This window comes from Lissotriton helveticus, chromosome 6 (assembly GCF_964261635.1).
Source record: "Lissotriton helveticus chromosome 6, aLisHel1.1, whole genome shotgun sequence".
Taxonomy (NCBI): domain Eukaryota; kingdom Metazoa; phylum Chordata; class Amphibia; order Caudata; family Salamandridae; genus Lissotriton; species Lissotriton helveticus.
The window spans coordinates 676354672-676375964 of NC_136067.1; the positions used below are offsets into that span (position 1 = coordinate 676354672).

A 21293-nucleotide genomic window follows, 5' to 3' on the forward strand; every position below is an offset into this window, starting at 1 on the left:
GGCGAGAATCTGTATTTCCATGCTTTTGCTAAATAAAGGTTTTTCACAAAAAAAAAAAAAAAAGCAAATAAAAAGTTATTAGTCAGATAGGTGTCTCAGTGCATGCCTGAAACTCTCTGGATTCTCTAAACCCCATTTGTTTTGCTAATATTTGCAATTGACTTAACTTAATTGGGCCCTTTCATGAAATCAGTCTCATTGCTGAGTCAGGTGATAAAAAACTCAGAAAGAAGTACATTAGGTATTCTGACAAAAAGCAGGACAGGTTCCCAACATTAAGGCAAATGTTGTCCTGTATGTAAACAAGTGCATATGTGATGGAACTGCTAGGGAAGGGATCCTTCTAGGACAAGAACCCACACTCACCCGAGGGGGACGCTTCATCATGGGGTTCCCTCCTCACACCCCAACTGCAATGTCCATGATGTTGGCTATGACTCCCCGGATGGGGAGGATCTGAGGTGTATTGTGATGAGTGTTGGTTTTTGGGTTAGTGAGGGACAGAGTGCAAAAGAAAGCAATATACAATGGTGAGTAAAACTACCTCCAGGGTGCCTAATAAACTTTAATCCGTGGTCCACTGAGGATAGGCTTAAAATAAGGACCGGGTTTAAGAAAAAATATATATATACCCCTTTCAATGGTCAAAGGTTAACAGGTTTCTGCCAGTTGTGGTCCCCAAACGGGGTTCCAGGGCATTTATCCGGACAGAAAGTACTCTGTGTGTAATATGATAAATAAAAATTATACTGGCCAACCAGCGCAGCCAGGTAGGCGATGGCCCATTTATGTTCAGGGTCCACCGTCGTTCTAATTTAATGGAAAGTGTTGTCCACCCTCAGACCACAGGGTACATGCAAAAAACACCCAACTATGTTTGTCGGTGCTATTCGAAACAGACGTCCCAGCGAGGGTCCAGGTGATGCCATCAATATCAAAATAGTGTCCTGCCTTCACTTAATTTTGTACCTTTTTTTTTTTAAGTAAGACTTTTTGTGTCAACTAGAATTAACATGTGAGGCTACATATTTTAAATTAGTTGAACTTAAAACATTATCCTTACTATTAAATGGGGGAAAGAGTGAGATACTCACCCAGTGATTGAACTGCACAGTTTATAACCAGGAAACCATGCTTCAGCCCCATACCTCGATCTTGACCAAACTGTGTGGTACCAGGCAATTACCTTACTTTATGCCTCCTTTACCCTGGTCATCCCATTTGAGAGCACCTTGAAATAAATAAGTTCAGGATGTAGGTGCACAAAACCCTTTTTTGTCTATGGTTTTATAGACTATAGTGTTGCTGCATCCATAAAAATACAGGACTTGTATTTAGGACATATGACCAATGGCTTGCCTCGTATGTCACGAATACCATCATCATTGAGTTTCCTTCTATAATTAGAACTTATTTTTTTCATTTTTCATTTTTTTATTCGATAATATCAGAGTTAAACAAAAATACTTTTAAAAAAATACAAATATGTTTGTTCAATTATACAACTATCATAATAAATTATTCTCTATATGATGTACATACACAAAATGCCACCATTCATTGAACAGTATAACAAGAGGATAATTATCAGCCTAGATAGCAATAGCATTGGCATCAAATAGTGTCCGTGTTCAACCTTATGTTAAAAAAGCAGTGCGTTTGCCATATTTTCTCATATTTAGCATCTCGATTATTCCTTTTTGTATAGGTTAATTCAGAATACTTCACATAATACATTTTTGCCTTTCAGTGTACCAAGCGTGACATATCCATGGATTTCCACTGTTGTAATATCAGTAAACAAGGCTTCGGCCATTGAAATTAAAACAAACTTAAGCTCAATATCGGAAAAGGAAATATTATTCCTAACCTATCAGAACAGAATAGTATTACTTTGGGTGGAAGATTACTCTTCAGTCTATGATTCTGAAAGGAGAAAAGTTGATCCCAGAAAAGACCAGGACAGGAGACTATTATGTGTCGCCCTTCTCCTTCCCGACTTTGCTGACATTTAAAGCAGCTATTAGTGGAAGATGGATAATACTTATTTATAACTTTTAGAAGTATAATAAAGTAACCATTTGGAAAAAAACCTCCATTGTTATAAGATTTGCTGCTCTAAACAACTTCGAATGATTTTGTGAGATTTCACTCATTTAATAAATTTCAGTCAAAGGCTATTTTCTTTTACAATATTATCCAAGTAGGAGGGGATGGGTGCGTTGTTTATTAAGATACAGAAGCCTGTACTAATGCCCTGTAACGCTCATGTTTCGCTTAACTGGCATTTTCAGGATAGTCTCAGCCTTCAGCCTTCTCGCGTACCGCAGCAGAATAATGAAATTAAACCATAACCCCTCATCACCTTCAAGAATCATATTTAACTGCTTTCAAATTTTCTAGACCAAATTCAATTTAAGCTTGGTGGTCATATTGAAATCCATACTAATCTACTTCCTAATCTCAAAACGGGAGACTAATAGGTCTATACATTTACAATCTTCAAGCTTCAGATAATCATTACAGTCCAGAATGCCAGGATTCTTAAAAAAATATTTTTGTGATAAGCAGGATTATAGACTACTTTATAATGTATCTTTTAAGGCAATATAAATACCTTAATAAAAGGAAAGTGTATACCCAAATCAGTGATCATTGTCAAGTAGATAATTTCGAAAATATGAATGGTCAAAGGATTATTTCATTGGGAACATTTTTTCTAATAATGCGGCTGGATAATGCAAATTTAAATGCAGCAAAGCGAACCCCGATGCTCTTTATTCAAACAGCTAAATTTCAAGCCCGTATGTTGATTTTTCCTAATATTATTTCAGATTAAACTATCCGTTGACTAAAAATATCTTTCACTTTCTCAAGGGTGGGCATATAATTCAATGTAAACAGATCAGAGTAATCAGTAGTGACATATACTCTTAAATATCTTATTGCTGAACTGGGATTATAGCTGCGTCTGAGCCCCTTCAAGGAGATTGTTAATATAATAATTAAACAAAAGGATCCCAGATTTTTCCTCAAGTTTGTATCCTCCAATCTTCGTAAAAGCTTCAATTCTGTCTAACATATATTGTAAATTTGATTCCTCTTCTTGTAAAATATAAGATTAAGACATCTGTTTTTGAGTTTCATTTTTGGCATTCCCGGTACCGTAGGGTGGATGTTGATGTCATAGCAAAAATCAATTGCCAAGGGCAGAATATACATAGGAAGTAAGATAGAGAACATAGGACATCCTCAACATGTTCTCCGAGGAACTTTAATTTTACCTTAAGAATTTATAATAATCAAGGCTGAGGCATCTTCATGATTTTTTTTAGGACTTGTGTCTATTGTACAGTAATGAATATGCTTCAAGAATTTCAAACAAAAGTGCCCAATCAACCACATCAAAATCCTTCTCAGCATTAGTCTTGATTATTGCGGAGTCAAACGTATTTTGAAAAAAATAGGCACTCGCTTGAATCAAATCATTTGTATTTACTGAAATAGATCGGTTAGATAGAAACCCATACTGGTCTTGAAGTGTTAAGGAAGAAGCTGCTGTCATGATTCAGTTTGCCCAAAAGGTTTGAAAAGTTAATAATTGGTCTGCATAGCTCGTTTCCCACTTTTTAATTTCTGAGAATTATCGCCTCTGAAAAAAAAGCAGGGGCCTTCTCCCCTTGGATTATATTATTAAACAATGTTGCTAATATGGCTTCTAGTTCTGGATAGAATGTGTTAAACACCTCTTTGGGTATCCCATCACTACCAGTAACTTCCGTGTTAGATAACCGGTCAAACTGTTTTAATTTTATTAGCCAAATGGATTTAGTAAGCCTTGTTTTCTGCACATCTAGACGTTTTGGGAACTTTACTTCCTTCAAATAATGAGTAATTAAATCTGCATCAATCTTTAAATCACTATAATAAATTACTTTAAAATGACCACACAAAAAATACCGCAGTAATATGCTTTGATCACATGATGCTAATTAGTCATCTGGATCTATAAAAAATTTGATAAAATTCTTATTACCCTTTGATTTTGAAAGCCAAGCCAGTAACTTGCCAACATGTTCATTCTCTTCACAGTATTTCTGCTCTATATTCTTTTGATATAAGAGCTCAACGGTAATAATAATCCCTTAATATTTGGTTTACCTGAGCAAGGCTATAGAGATTTGCCTGAGCGTTATAGGTTTGTAAAGCAATAGTCACATTTTCAGCTGTTCTTTGATGAGAAAGTATGATAGCCTTCCTTTCGCTTGATAGTTTTGCGAAATATGGAGTAGCATGTTCTAAAGATAGCCTTGAACATAGCCCAGATTATAGGAAGTGAAGCAGCTCCCTAATTATTGTGGATAAATTCTCTATTAAAACATTAGGTGATGGGAACCCATTCTTTCTCCAATAATATTACTTATTAAAAACCCACTTGATATTGAAAATAGATCTTATGTCGATATTGATCCACAAAGAAATAGGAGAATGATTTGAAAAACTATTTGCTATAATCAAGAAGCCTTTTAGGCCATAGTCTAATTTAAAACTGGAAATTAGAGTCACTGTTATTGGCGTACTGTTTCCTACTTCTTTGTGAGGTGTCTTGCTCAAGAACCTGAATAAATTAAAATCTCCACCTAAATTTGTAGAAAACAGGGAGCTCCTATTGAAAATTATCAAGAACTGTGTCATAACATGGTATTGCCCCCTAGTGTTGTTATCTAGTTGACATATGATGAGTAAGCAAACCCTGCACCTTTCCATCATTAACCCCAACAAGTCCATCTATCACCACTTAATAAAATAGTCAAGGCAACCTTTACTCCTTTTTACTTCCTTTTTACTTCCTTTTTACTTCCTTTTTACACTCTGCCAACCCCCCCACCAAAAATAAAACCTAGATTGAAAACCAAATATTCAATTACGTTTTAAGAAACAACACATACTCATTTTAATCTTAATCTCTTTGTAGCTCTTTTAAAAATTGTTAGACTGGTTAAACTTCTGAAAAAGTCAGAATATTTCCCTTGTAAAGCACTTTCAATGTTGACTCTTGGAAAAGTGAACCCTAAGCTCCAAAAGCCTTAAAGAAGATCAATATATTTCCAAACAGAAGAGATTGTCATGTCTGAAAAAATTTAAAACTTAAATTCTTCAGAAGAGCCAAAACATATCTGCAGGATTGCTTTAGATACAAATTCTCCCTTTATCCGATAATTAACCAAAATAGTGCAAGGAAATTTTACTTGCTGATCGCATGTCTCCGCAAGCACCCCTTGCCCTCATTATTGATAAATAAGAAGTAACATTTGGTGAAATATGCTTCTGCCTTTGTTGTAGCTCCTCCTTTCTGTCTGTAAAAAGAGAAAGCTTTTGATCAATACTCCTCAATTGTCTTTGTAGTTGTGCCATTGCCTGACTTTGTGAGGTCTCGGATCTCCTAAAGAATTGTCTCAAGCAACCGATTTTGTTATATTTCTGTGGAAAGAAATGCATATTTTACCCTGCCTCTCTAGCCTCTGAGTCAAGATTTGGAGCATTTGATCCTAACTATATTCTGATACCAGCAGACTAGAAGGAACCAGACCGACCAATGAGTCTACTAATGTTATTGGAGCTTGACTTAGGACGGTAGTGGGGTGCCTGGTACATAAAAATCAGTGCAGTTTTATCCTTGGTCGTAGCACTGCAGTGAACTTCTGATGTCTAGCACAAGTTCTGCACTCAACGAGGGACACTGACATGGCGGGTGCCCTAAAATAGTGCTTGACATAGAGAAAACGTTTGAGATCATCAGATGGTCGTATATGCTCCAGGTACTACAGGCAGTGGAACTTGGGCCGTGTTTCTGGGGATGGGTAAAGCTCCTATACACCGAACCGGTGGCCCGGGTACATATGGGTGGAGTGGTGTCTGGAGAAGACCGAGAGTGGTACCAGACAGGGATGCCCCTTGTCCACTCTCCTGTTCAGGCTAGCTCTGGAGCCATTAGCAATTCGCCTTCGCGAAGAACTGTGCAGATGGGGAGGCTAGGTAGCTAATGTCACACACATAGTATCTATGTATGGAGATTGAACGCTGTTCCACCTTAGAGATCCCCATATCTCTCTGTAGATCATGTTTCCGTGGCTGGAACACTTCATGGTAACCTCTGGTTTACATATTAACAGAGAAAAGACAATGATATTTCCACCGGGCAGACTGGTGAGAAATCCACAAGATGACCTGCCTGACGTAGGTCTGTGGGGGGGGATCAATAAATTCAGATACCTGGACAAACAAATTGCGCGGGATCCCACTGCTCAACTCACACATAATTTGGGCAGAGTCATGGAGAGACTTTGGGGCTCTATCACATTCTGGTACACACTTCTTCTTTCCATTGCGGGTTGCATAGCACTCGCCAAAATGGTGCTCTTACCCAGTTGTTTATACCACCTACAGAATACGATGAGCTGCATTTGTAGACCCACCTTCAGGGAGCTGGACTCTCTATTGACCTTGTTGATCAGGGCGGGTAAGAGGAGTAGGCTGACACTGCCTGTTCTTAAACTGGACAGACAAGAGGGTGGGCTGGGACTTCTGGGTTTAGAATTATATTATTTTACATCCCATCTCCAGCATGCAGCTGCATGGTGCTCTTCGGAAGATAACTGGGAGAAACCTCTCTTGAGCAGATGCTAGGAGGTGGAGCCATGCCCGGTCACAATGATGAGGGGTGAAGGGATGCAGTCTCATTGTACCTTTGTGATCAAGTATGTGGCCATTACATGGGAGAGAGCGACACACAGGATCCTTTGGAGGTCCCCCTTTTCCAGATCTCTGGAAATCTGTTGGTCGCAGCATTTTCGTTCCATCAATGATGCTATGACTGTTGTCAAGTGGGAAGAGTGTGGGTGCTTGACATTTGGAAACCTATATTCCTCAGACATATTAATCTCCTTCAAAGAGGCTCAGACTAAATTCGAGGTGAGCAATGGTCAGTTCCTGCAATATGCTAAATTGTCCAAGACTGCAAGGAACATTTGTCTGGAGTTTTTGGACGCAACATGGTACTCAATAGTTACGACTGCAATTATGGAGCTCAGCTGTGCCTTGCATGAGATTTTACACTTCCACAAGGCTTTGAAGGCTAACTGCATCTGGCCAGAGCTTCCAGTAAGATGGCTGTGGGACGCAGAAATGGATACATACCTGACAGATGTAGATTGGGACATGGTAAAAGGGTGTGTGCGGACTGTCTTGAGCAAAGCCCGATTTTAGTTGACTCACTTCTGGTTCCCACATCGCAACTATCTACCATCCACACAGCTCCACAGAATCTGCCTGGCTAGACCATACACATGTCCCAATTGCGGGCAGGGCAGGGCGAACTTCATTCTCTTTTCGCCTTTTGGCAGCGAAGCGCTGGAACGCCCTGCCTCTTAATCTCCGCCTAGACCCATCGGAATCCAGCTTCCGGAAGAACTTAAAAACTCACCTATTTTCAAGATAAATCGGGCTCACTCCTTACTACTGCTCTGAGTTTTTCAGATGTAGCGCGGGGACACGCTTCCTAGCGTAACCAAGCGCTCTATAAGCCTCCCTTAATAATAATAATAATAATAATTCACATGACGTGGGGAGGGGTCAGCTGGGGGAGTATTGGGCAAGTGGTAGTGTTGGCAGAATTGACCAGTATATCAATTTCACCACGTCACTGTTTGCTCAATTTATTACCCAGCCCTCCAAAACAATTGATCAGATATACATTTTTCTCATTGGGGTTATTGCTAGCTAAACACAGGGAAGCTATACACTGAATAAGAGCACAGGGCCCCACCCTAGAGATGTGGAGGAGGGATCTACGGGAATGGGCGATAGCGGTAGAGATTCGGGTGAAAATGGTCAAGACCGAACCCAAAGCTACAGGGGGACCCGAAATTGTGGCCCAAAATGCTTGTTAAACTGGATTCAGAGACTGTGGGGGAGATGGGAGGGGGGGGGGGACTATGGAAGAATGATCAGGGCTATGTCACCGCTGTACCTGTACAAACCACTGCACCAATTTGTTGCAAAATGTTACTTGTACTGTGGTTATTGTTCACAAAGATATGCAAAATTAAAAAAAATGTTATCAGAGCTAATGTTAAGAAGGTTCCCAGCAGAGGAGCAGCTAAGCTGGAAAACAATCCTCTGAGGGATGACCTAGTTCTTGTTTCCCCTCATCGATTACTTTAAAGGGGCCTGAATAACAGCTGGGTCAAGCGTTGTAGAGTCAACTCGTCCTGACATTTCAAAGAAAAGACAGCACTGTCAACCAACCACTAATGTCTGCCATCTGTTCATTCTTAGAAGTTGTTCAATTAGATGCCTTAGAAACCGTATAGTTTTTGTTTTCCCAGATGTAATCTTTGTATTGATCTCTTTGTATATATAGAGTGTGTACTATTTTCTGTGCTGGAGAGCCTAAAGTGTGAGTTCTGTCCCAAAAGATTTTGCTTAGCTTATTTGTGAAAGCCTTTTTTGGCCTAATATTTACGATTTGGCGCTAGCTGACCTGGCAATCCTGAAATCCAGCCTTTCGTCAGGGGATCAATGAATACCTTATACATGCAGAGGTTGTTGCACAGCCTCATTAAAAGAAAAAGAGTAGACACTATCGAGTCAACTGTAACAGGTCTTCAATTTTACCAGTAATAAGTTAATTTAGAGGTCAAGTACTTCCAAAAAGGATGCGGAACACATTTGAATCACTGTTAGTAATGCTGTGTCAGTACTAGCTCCCAGGCCTACAGTTTTGTGTGCAGGCTTTTCCACATGTCAGCCATTCGACTCACTGTCATACATGTAGAGAGGTATAGAAAATGACAGTTAACTATGCAAAATACTATCTCTCTTAAGACGGACTAACAAGGTTTCTCACAGAGAAAACCTTCTATAGCCACGGTTTGTCACATTGGGAGACTAACACCAAAACCATTGCCTACTGTGGTAATATGTGAGATTCCATGTAACAAAATACTTTTCTGTAGGCTTCAGTATAGAGTAATAACAATCCGCACTTAACTGCTTATCAGCTTTAACATATGCTTTTCACAATAATTACAGCGGTCGTAGTGGCTTTCTAATAATGTTTCAGAATAAATAGATCAGGTCTATAGCCATGATCGTTGACTTGTCACCATAACCAACTCAGTCCTGCTTGTATGGAGTATACATTTTGGCACAAGCAAAAAATTCAATACACGCACTGTTTTTAGTGGAAGCTCACAAATTCAGCCCAATCAAACCCTGTATGCAGGAAAACAGCATGTGAGTGGAGCATGAGCCTCTCTCTCAGTAGTCTCTTTTTTGTTGATCACATAAGGTCAGACTACAGTTGCACTGTTATGCCAGACTTAATAAATCCAGGTAGGTTAGTCTAGCTGTGGGCTCTAAAACATAAAACTACTAGTCTAGCTGTGGGCTCTAAAACATAAAACGACACTCTCAAGTCTAATGTCAGTAACTGCCCTTCTTCTACATGGGCTTTTGTCAGAGAAAAACAAACACCGTAAATTATCTAGTTATCTAGGACACTGTAATAGCACTGCAATGTTTGATGTGTGCACCTGAAAGTTCAGGCTCAGACAGCCATACTGTTGCTGGGTCATGCAGCTGGATAAATAAACAAAAGGATCATATTTGTGTGGAAGGCAATCACTTTTTCTGTGGAAGCCCACAACGTCTATCCAATCAAATATGTACTCCTGGCTACCAACATGTGGGTGGAGCCAAAGCCTCTCTCCTGGTATTGTTTCCTAAAGCTCTTTATTAGTTTTATCAATTAATGTCTGGTGACAGCTGCACTGTCAAGCCAGACCTAAAATTGAAGTTGTGATGTGGCAATCCTTGTTCCATACTTATCGGTTCACCAGGTTCCTCCTTGCTATGCCCGAATGCAGCTGTCCGCATCAGTAGAAAGAATGGTGTCAAGTCCCACTCTCTCACAAGTGGCTGCATGCATGTCTGTGTAAATGGCATATGCAGGAGCATGCTGCTGGGCGTTTCCGCTGCTTCCTCCCAGTCTCAACCTCTTTTCTAATACGTTTGGCTGATATACATGTCAAGAATATATTAGGGGATGGCAAACATGTATTCTATGAAAATAGATTACATGTGAAATTATAGGTAGATCCACTTGGGTTTCCCACAGAGCCTATTTAGTAGTGTGCTAGTAATGTAAAATCTAAAATACAAAGATAATGTGAAACAAATTGATCACTTAAGGTCTATATTTGTGATGAAGGATTCTGAAAAATTTAATATGTGACAACACATGTTCACTATTAAAGAAAAGTTTATATGTTTCCTGCTTTGACAGTACCCAGCTAGTTTTAGTAAGGATTGGTACACCATCTACACAGTGTCTAAGCTGTTTTGTATGTTCTCCAGGTGTTCTCAGTGTTGCTTGAAGCCCCTGGGGATGTTTTCGAAGATGGTGAAAATCCCCCAAGCAGCCGCTCATCTGAAAGCGGGTTCACAGAATTTGTGCAGTATCAGGAGGACCGGCCAGATGATATTGACAGGGTGTTGAGTGATGGCCAAGGAGGCGCTGTGGCACCTCTCTGCAGCACTTCTTCAGAAACGGAAACTGCCTCCACAGTGGGGTCTGAGGACACTGTTGCCCACCGCCCATCTGTATCCTCACAAGAAGCCCCAGGGCAATGTGGCAAAGCAAACCAGAAGACTGCAATGCAGTGCTGCTTGGAGTACTTTCAGCAGTTCTTAAACCGTTTCATCAACCTCTACATCATTCCATGTACTTCCTTGAGTCTTGTGGGGTCTGCAGAAATACGAGTGGATCTCACAGAGCAAGGAGAAACTGTGAAATGGACCACAGAAAGCGAGTCAGAGCCTGCAGTCAAAGCGGCATCTCCGAGCGAGTACCTCCCCGCCTTCATTGCTGCATGCCAGTTATTCCTTGAATGTTCCAGTTTCCCAGTTTACATCGCAGAGGGCAGCCATGGGTCAGAGCAGCATACTGAGAAGCGAGACACGGGTAAGTGCCGTTACATTGTTATTCCTGTTTTAACTCAGATTTAACAATTATGTTTCAAACGTGAATTAGAGTACAGCCTGGTCTTACTTGAATATTACAGTTGAATGTTGTGTGCTGCACTAGCCATGAACTAGATAAGGGGCCGCGGTAGTCTCTGAATAGGTTCTGCATGCTTTCGAATCGTTGCAACAACGTTCCGGGATAATATTTGGCCCAGTATGTCAGTCTGAAAATAATCCACTTAAATTTAAAATTTATTTGACAAAAATAGACTCTTGAAGAGAAAATGAAATGCATATGCAAGTTTCTGTAATTCGGTCACAGTTCGGATGTCCTACGTAAGAATACGATGTAACTTCGTATCTCACTACCTCCTTTTAATCCACCAATGTGAACTCGGTCTTGTTCTCTCCTACCTTCTAATAATAATAATAATAATAGTGAGTTTTGTAAAGCGCCTTGTTACGCCATGTCGGCGTGTCCCCGCGCTAGGATAGGTGGGAGAGGCGGAGCCACAGTATCTAAAATGGCATCAGCTTAGCTAATAATTGTGAGAACAGATTTTTTTTGAGATCCTTCCTAAACTTCATCTTGGATGCCTCCAGCCGGAGGTTAGGAGGGAGTATATTCCAGTTCTGGGCCGCCAAAAGCCGAAAAAACCTACCACCCATCCTGGCCTTCTTGACCCTCGGGACTGACAACAGGCCAGTCCCGCTAGATCCGAGAGGCCGTGTAGGCGTATATAAGGTGAGGAGACTGCGTAAATACACTGGGCCACTGCCCTGGATAATGTGATGACACGTGCAGAGAGCCTTAAACAGCACTCTCTTCCTAACAGGAAGCCAGTGAGGCAAGTTTAAGGCACTTTTGGAGGCAGCCCTCCTAGGTAGCATGAGGACCAACCGGGCCGCAGCATTCTGCAGCACCTGAAGTCTGTTTACATATTTAGCGGTAGCACCAAGATAGAGTGTATTGCCGTAATCCATACGCGAAGTAACAAGAGCATGCACCAGCGTCTTCCTGGCCTCAATTGGGAGGAGATCCATGGTTTTCCGTAGGCCCTTGAGGACTCCAAAACACGTCCCCACTAAGCGTCTAGTATGTAGTTCAAAGGTAAGGTCAGAATCCAGCCAAACACCAAGGTTCTTCGCCTGGGTGCATGGTATAGGGGTAGGGCCCAAACTCGCTGGCCACCATGCCGACGACCACACTGACGGACCACCTCCTACCACAAGCACATCGGTTTTAGCTCCATTAAGTTTCAGGCAGTTGTTTGCCATCCAGGAGGCAAGCTCTGCATGCATGCCCTGAAATTGGAGGCTGCCGAATCCGGGGCCTGCGATAGGGAGATTTCCAGCTGTGTATCGTCGGCGTATGACACAACCCTGATTCCAAAACCCTCCACTATTTCCGCCAGGGGGGACACATAAAGATTAAATAGGGTGGGACTCAGGGCAGAACCCTGTGGCACACCCTGTTCCAATTTAAAGGCCTTGGAGTAGTGGACGCCCTATCTGACCTGAAAACTGCAGCAGCAGGTTTATCACCACCTTACCCCATTGCTTAAACTGTTTATACTTTTCCTTGTATTTTTTTTTTTTATTATTGTTATTATTATTGTTGGTGTTATATTGCGATGATTATTATTATTATTATTGTATTGCTATTATTAGTAGCAGTTACTGTGTTATTATTAGGGCTAAATGTGTTTTATTACTGGTATTATTATGAATAATGCTATTACTCATATCGTTCTCTTATAAATTACTGAATTTGTGTTGCCAAAAAGGACGGGCTCTTTCGATTGACTTTCTTCTAATGGCCTGAACCTAAGGCACTGCATGCTAGTGACCAAGTGGAAACGAAAAACTATGCAGATGTTTTAAATAGTGCTTCATTTAGATCCAAGAATGCATCCTCTTGCTGAAGTCGTGGGACCGGGCCAGTGCAAGACTGGCTCTGCTATGTGGGTCTTCAGGGCGCCATTATACAAATTTCCAATTAGAAGCCACATCTCCCTTCCTGGGCTTGGGGTTGATACACTCAAAATAGTCCTCAGGGTATCTATCTGTCAAGCTCTTGGTGATTCAATATCCGCTCTGTGTCCACCATTTCTTACTCCTTTCTTATAAGACTACGCTGAACCCCAACCAAGTAATACACATTTGTGTTTTTTTAGATATTCCACTATTAAATAAGAAAGCTTTTTCTCTTTTAGTCAAGAGACCAAACTAAAGGTGTCAGAGTTTTACTGTTGGATCACAATCTAATAATCTGCTTACAGGACACATTCAGCAACAGTGGCTATACGTGTGCACGGACCGCTGCCATAAATACGGTACAGTAAATGAATGCAGTGGTGAGTGCGTTTCCACATAGTAGAGGGGTATACCTTTTTCAAGCCATACTTGTATTTACAAACACAGTAGGCAGGGAATATATATCAATTTAAAGGACCTTGCAAGGTATTTTGTCACTAGGGACAAGGGAGTGTTTTAGGACTCTCCTCTTCTTATTTACGCGTGCCACCTTCCTTCCTAAATTTGCAAATTAGCCTCCAGTTCACTCCTTCTAGGGGAAAAAGGAGCCCTTATCACCTTTAAATGCAGAGCTACTTGTACCTGCAGCTTGGATTTGCAGCACCTCCTTTATTCCCTTATTTGGAGTACCAGACCGTTCATCAGTGCTCTTATACCACTACTAATGTAACCTCATCTTGAGTACTCCTGCTTTTCCATTTCTTCTGCCTATGCACCACTTTTTCAAAGCACTCCAATCCTAAACTGCAGCACCAGGTATTGAAATACAGCTATGACAGTTCTACTAATTGATATCAAACCCACAAACAGATCTTTTGCCATGTTCACCTACAGTTGTTGAATAGTACCACTGTTGTCCCTATGCTGTGGCACACATTCTATTGCAGCAACTGTACACTAAGTTCTAATAATCCATGACTTTCAGCACTTCTGCTATTCCAGCATTGGATTTCACAGTTGTGCGAGTGAACCTTAATCCCTCCCAGGCATGCACACAGTTATAATTCAGGAATCCATTCAAAGCTCTGTGTGTGCTCCAGAATAAGGCTGTTTTAGCAGTGTGACCCACACAGCTCTGCTAGTGCACATCAGACCTCACCTGCATCTTTATTGATCACATTATTCTTGCTTGTAGCACTCCTGTAAGAATTTGTTGTTAATTTAAGGACCCACTTTAAGTAATAATCACAATCCTTTTCAGGATGAATCACAAAAATCACTAAATAAACCTGTGCTTAAACCTCTGGTAGCTTGGCACAAAGTCAGGCTTAGTTTCAAAGCAATGTGTGAATGTTTTTTGCAACACTCAGACAGTAATAAAAACACCACACGAAAAAAATACCCAAACCAATCTAGAAAAATAGAGAATATTTTGATAAATAAAATTACACCACAAATATAATCAGTAGAACCGGAGTTATGAGTTTAGAAATTTTAAGATAAAAAATAGTGCCAAAATCCGCGAAGCAACAACTGCAGGTATTTGGTTGCACTAGACCAAGGCAAAGTCACACATTCAGGCCAACTGTGATATAGCACTGGCCCAATATAGGACCAAGTTTGTCCCGACTGAGGGTTTGGGTTTTTGCTTCTGACTTCGGTGGGGGGGTCTTCGCTATGTTGCTTTGCGGAGCTCTGCATTGCTCAGCATCGGATGCAATGAAGCTTTTACCTGTGCTGTAAGGCTCTGCGGGGCTCCGCATCGCTTGGTGTTGGATGTGGTGAAACTTTCAGCTGTGCAGTGAGGCTCTGTGTGGCTTGGTGTCTAATGAAGTTAAGCTTTCAGCGTGGCAGTGCTGGGCTTTGCATTGCTCAGGGTCGGATCCAGTGAGCCTTGAATCGTTAACATTAGGGTTATTGTCACATTAATGTATAGGCCTGTAATTTCGCCGAAAATGCAAAAGATCTGGGGAGCCCGAAGATCCGACATCACCGGGTCAGTAAAAAAACACACACATCTTTCGCATGGAGAGCCACCCTGTTGGAAACATCCACATCTATTCAAACCCACCCAACTATGCATCAATCGTAGCCATTCTGCAAGCGGCTCAATAGCGATTATGAAAAGGAGGGGGGCAACCCTATCTCGCACCCCCTCTGGATGGGGAAGGGCTCAGGCTTCTTGCAGCCCACTTGAACCTTGGCTATCAGGCCTGTATACAGCATTCGAACATAGGCAATAAAGTTTGGTCCGAAATTGAGTCATCAAAAGAGAATGAACAGGTACCCCCACCCCACGGGGTCAAACGCTTTTGCAATATCCGCAAGCATTGTTACCCTTATAATCTCTGATTCCCATTTTCACAAATCTCTGGGGATTTTTTTAAACTGTTTCAGTTTGACTAGTTTTCGGTTACGTGACAATATACATGGATTCTAATTGTTCTTTGTTCATACCTCATATCTACAAATCTTTGATAAACAACCATATAGCAGTAGTATCTGTAAAATCTTTAATTATTATCTCTCTTTTTCCTTATGTCTGCTTTAGTGCTTAAAATACTGGTAAATCTACCTGCCTCTCCGAATATTAGATATGCTGTGTCATAGATTTTTATCAATGTGAGAAGAACTCGGAGTCATGTACCACATCTGAGTTCTATTATTTGCACTTCTGAATAAGCCACACCAATGAAATGTTCAAGGTTAAATTTCTAGTATGTCTGGTACTGTTTTTTTTACTCAATCCCAGCATAATCATCCCTGCTTGTATTCATAATATGTCCTATTATCGTAGTTCAAGGTAACCTGAAAAATTAATGTGCTGCTAGGTCTGGACCATTATCCTTGGGACATTGCATACCAACTGAGTAAAATGCGGAAGAATAACATTCTTCCAAAGAACATAGCAGTTTCATGCCTTTCATGATTTGTATTGCTGTCATCTTGGTCTCAATAACAGAGGTGAACCGATTATTTGCCAAGTAGCAGAACGAACTGCATTGTCTCAAACTTGTCGATAACGTGGCCTTACAAATGGACCTTATGTATTTCCATCAGGTATTGGGATATTTGATAAAATCTCCATTGTCATTTGCTGAGAGACTTTTAGCTGCATTGAACATGCTTTACACAGTTGAATGGTAATATAGTGGGATGCCTGTAAGCTAGGCATTTCCTCTACTGGTTGAGACTAGATGAAGGCGGCTGATCTCAAGGTAGATTCTTTCACAGAAATTACTTGGTTTAGTATATAAAGGATTAATTGATGATACCTGTTTGTCTGAGGTTGTTGGTCAATATACATTTGAAAGCATAGCTGGCTACTTTGATTGCCCTGCCCCTTGAATTGGGAATTATTTTTTAAATGGGTCTTTTGGATTGGGGTTTGCATTTCTGTTACAGCTTTTATATCAGTTAGACCGGTATACCTTCATTAACCTTTGTAGCACATTTTTCGGAGTATTATGCAATATATTACATGTTGTGGTTTGTGCTTACCTTTATGTTCATTTGTTTTTATCTTAGACCATGAGCAAGTGCAACCTCCATTGTGGCTCCAGACTCTCATGAATGCATGCAGCTTGCCAAGCGACTTCCGTGTGCAAAGTGTTGCTATTTCCCTGGTGATGGACTTAGTTGGCTTGACACAGTCAGTTGCTGTGGTTACTGGGGAAAGTCTGAGCAACCTCGAAATGGCTCAGCCACTAAGCCCAAACCAGGGAAGAGTGGCAGTTGTTATAAGGCCACCACTCTCAGAAGGAAACCTGAGGTACATGGCTGAAAAGACCAATTTTTTCAAGGTATAGTAATTGCTGTAGATCATGCTGTTTATAAGATGAATATGACATGTATGGTTATAGGTACTCGCCTCGGATCTAGAAAGATGTGGTATAGGTGTTACACAGAAGTGTCCATTATCAGTTGTGCTACTATCCATCATGGTCATTGTTCTTCAGCAAATAGACCGACAATTGTTTTGCTATCTTTCACCTTTCCTTCATCTCAAAGAAACCCCATGCCCTATATTTTTATTTCCTTCATTGATATCTAGTCAAGGCTCACTTTTATGGTTTTGGCTTGAATGTTGCCCATCATCCCTGCTAATTACCATCCTTTATTCTCATTACTCATATTTTTACTTTCTACTCTTTCCTTCCAAACCCGAAATGTATTCTCTGCCAACCCCCCTTCAAACGTTACCTTTTGTTGCAATTCACGCTTTCTCTCAATGGATGCCTACAGTTCTCCATACAACGCTTAGACCCTCTCAGATCTTCGCACTCTTTTACATATTCTTGATCATATTATTGCCTGTCCTTTCCTCTCTAATGGTCCCAACATTACTTTCCATAATGACATTGTAACTCATACACAATATTTATATAAAGTGTGCCACTCTGTGTTTTTTTTCAGTGTAACTATTGGGTTTACTTGCAGGTTCTGAATAATGTGCAAGTGCAGTTTTGCATTTCTATCCGCCCATGCAACATAACATATAATTTATTCAACTTTTATATCGGTAGTATGAGGAAATAAGGTGTATTATATAATGTGGTTGTGCGACTTCACCATGTAATACAATTACAAACCCATTAAGTACCAGTAGGTTTTGTTTGTCAAACCTTTAGCTCAACCCTGAGTATCAGTGAATCTAACAGTCAGTCTTATGCAAAGGAAGAAGTGTTAAGCATTTAAACAGCACCTAAACAATTGAAGAAGAAATACACGCGACACTCAAGGAATCAGAACTAGTTTATTAAACAAAAGACTGTATTTTCATACAACAACGTGAAAAAGATTCACTGGTGGGCTCCAGAGATACAGATTTTGCAAGGTTTAGTAAATATGCACAGTTTCCTTCTTAAACAAACGGTGGCAAATTTGACACTTAGCAACTTATTTTGAAAAAAACCTGGGTAAGTATCAATGCGGTTACTTTCAGTTACTTCAGACAACCAACTCCTGCAGGGAGCCAGTCAAGGGGACCAGCAAGGTTCCCATAACACATTAACTCAGCTGGAGAAGCCGTCTTCGGTCAGTTCTAGCACTTTTATCCTCCTAATTTACATTTCTATAGTAGTGGTCCTAATGCAACCGATACAGGATGCTGAAGATGTTCAAGGTTGCTTTGGATGGGAAGCAGTCAGCAGGGGTCTTTTTGTGGCTACCCCTTGGTCCACAAATGGGGTGAGTCCGTCCTGGCCATAGGATTTGACATCCCTCGAAGTTCTCTCGGTCCTGGTAGAATTTCAGTTCGGTATCACCAAATGTTTTCCTGGGTGGTAACTAGTCATCTGGATGACCAAACTGCACTCAGACGACTCTCCCTGGTCCAGCACATTCAGGTGTAACTTTGAGCATTGGGTCCTGGTCTTGTGTGCTGCATGGCTGCAAGTGATGGCAATGTGAATATCTGGGCTACCTACGTGCCCCAGAAGACTTCTTCAGCCGTTGTGGCCCTGTGCTGGAAACAGAAGGTCAGCCAACTGTTCGGGCTCACTTCGCCACCTCAGTTCGCCTCAGGCTTGGCAGTTTGGGCTGGACTGCTCCCTTGAGGCACAGCGCCAACACTGATTTGCATATAGCTGGGTCTGAACTGAGTTGGCGAAGTGAGCTAAAGAATGATGATGGATTTAACCTAGATCTGTGACTGGGGGTGAGTGTGTGAAAAGTTGCAGCGCTCCATCCATCATCTCCTTGTGTTTTTTAAATTATAGCTACAGACTTGTATGTTATTTCTCCATTTAACAGCCATTCCTTCAGTGGAGAACCTTCATTCAGTAGCTTCTCAACTTCATGTAGTTGTTAACAGCATGTCATACCTGGGCCTATTCATACAATTGTTCTGAGGACAATTTAAAATCTTGACTCACCTGCGAGAATGTGGACATTGGCTCTTTTACCCCATATGTCCTTTAATTTTGAGATGCCCAACAATCCAATGTTTTAAATTCAGAAAGCCATTTAACTTCTCTCATGCGGTACCATGCCTACAGGGGGGCTTCTTGTGTAACTTTGGGTTTCCAGTCAGCATGTGAGTTTACCACTTTCCATGCTCTTACTGTCACCACTGTTGATCCAAGCAGAGAAGATGTAACCTTTCTTCCACATAAATAAGGCATGAATCCTTTTAAACCAATTCTGTACTTGTTCATCTTGAATGATAGCTCAGTCTGTGCATTGTGTGCCTGCTCATTAGCAATCATTAAATGGGCTACTAAATAATCATGCTGGTTTGAGCTAGACATCAACCATCAGAGGTTATCTCGAATATTGCCTTAGGCTGGAATATCCATGATTGCACCTGTCATAAGAAGTGCCTGAGTATTTCATCTGCTCATCTAAAGAAATTATCAGACACTCGTTAGAGGATGTTGTATAATTTTTATTTATCTTTCAAACTCTTTCTTAGAATGATCTAGCAGCACTTCAATATTTCTCACCTGGAAACCTCTAGCTTTTTTAGTCACATATAACCTGAGGCAGTTAAACCATTGGTTTTCACCTTAAACAAGAATAATTCCAGACTTCTGGCCTGCCAGGTATCCACTGGAAATATGGCAGATTTGTCCCAAATATGTTTAATTCCAGAGAACTGCCTGTTGCATATATCTCAAGGAGTCTGCCTGTCCTACAAAATTCTTAAAGGCTCTTCTGCCCCGATTCTTTTGAATCTTTTGTCTCCGTATGTCCCTGCCCGTCCTTTAAGATCCTTAGGCCATGATCTAGCAGTGGTCCCACGGTTTAAGCTGAGCCGAGCTGGAGGCCGCTCATTCCGAGTTCGGGCTGCGGCCCTGTGGAACTCTCTACCTTTAAAGATACGTGCGCTGGATGATCTCCTTTTATTTCGTAGGGCCATTAAGACCTTTTTATTTCCTTAAGTTTGTTAGTTTTAGTTTGCTGCCTTCCTAGTTGTGTTGTGTTGGTTACCCTGTCAAGCGCCAGGACGCTCCTTTGCTGGAGCAGCTGTGCGCGATACAAATTCCCATAACATAACATAACATGTCTTCAGGATCTGTTATGTATAAAAGAACATCATCTGCATATAATGATACTCCGAGTCAGACCAAAGGATATTGGTGACAAAGGGCATCCTTTTCTGTAGCCCCTATGTAGTGGGACCTTGTGTGGCATATCCCTTTCACCCTAAATCTGAATGCCAATAGTTTAAAGTTTTCCTACCCAGGCAAGATTTTTGGAACACTTACTCACCTTCCTTAACACTGTAAGTATGAAAGGCCATTCAACAGAACCAAACACTTTTTTTTGCATCTAATTGCAGAATAGCCATAAGCTCCATCACAAATTTGAACCTATCCAGGTAGTTTTGCAGTCTTCTAAGATTAAGTCTAGTGGCTCTTTTCGGTATAAATCCAAATTGGTCTAGATATAGAAAAGTCTCCCCTACCCCCAGAAACACTTAGCCAGTCTGTTTGCAAGGACCTTAGTCTCACATTCATTGTGGAGATTGGAAGATAAGTTTCACGTTTGTCTTTAGGTTAACCATTTTTGTACAAGCACTGTGGCCATCAGAAAGTCCAGCAGATGTTTTCCCTCTTTAAACAGGGTATGGAAAGCATTTTTGAGCCACTCCATAACTGTGCTCAGCAACCTTTTTACATGTCCACTATAAAGCCATTTTGGCCTGGAGCCTTTTCAACTGAAGGGCAAATACTGCCACCCTATCCTCATATTTGGTAATATCACTCCCCAGAGCCTCTGTTTCCAGTTCAGTAATAGTTTGCATCAGTAAGTCAGCAACAAATTCGATCATCTCTTCCTTGGCCTAGTAACACTCTTGGACTCTAGGTGTCCCCTCACATAACTCCACCACCCCTTAGAGTCCAAGGGATTGCTCTCAGAGACACATAGACCTTCCCTATGCTCATCTAAGCTCTAGTCCAGTAAGAGACCGTTGGTGTGCCCTCAGATATTCCCATCACATCCACAAGAGACCCAGAGCTTGCACTTGGCCACCCCCAGCTAGATCTAACACTGCCAAGGCCAGCCCTTAGAGACCCTGAGTGTGATTTCAGACACCTCCACTAGGCCCTCACAAGACCCTTCTTTAACTTTCCGAGGACATCAGCATGATGTCGGAGCTCACCTCCAGACACACCCAGCTGCCCTTCAGAGACTGTCACCCAGCCTTCGGACACCTCCTTTTTAGGTCTCGCCTGCACCGGCGCATGTGCTGCCTTAAGCGAGACATTTAGTATGCGCGTTTTGAAAGTGGTTCACAGAGGCATTTGCCGGCCACCAGCTTGCTGTTAGGCGCGGAAGCG

At 41.3% G+C, this 21293-nt stretch overlaps 1 protein-coding gene across 2 annotated transcripts in view; it reads left to right on the forward strand.

Annotated features, from left to right (window-relative positions):
- Positions 1-21293, forward strand: part of DOP1A (DOP1 leucine zipper like protein A) — a 1012538-nt gene that overhangs the window by 434172 nt on the left and 557073 nt on the right. For both annotated transcript variants that reach the window (XM_078648131.1, XM_078648132.1), the window contains 2 exons: positions 10420-11026; positions 16534-16808. In XM_078648131.1, the coding sequence (XP_078504257.1) occupies positions 10420-11026; positions 16534-16808 (882 nt within the window). The remainder of the gene's footprint in view (positions 1-10419; positions 11027-16533; positions 16809-21293) is intronic.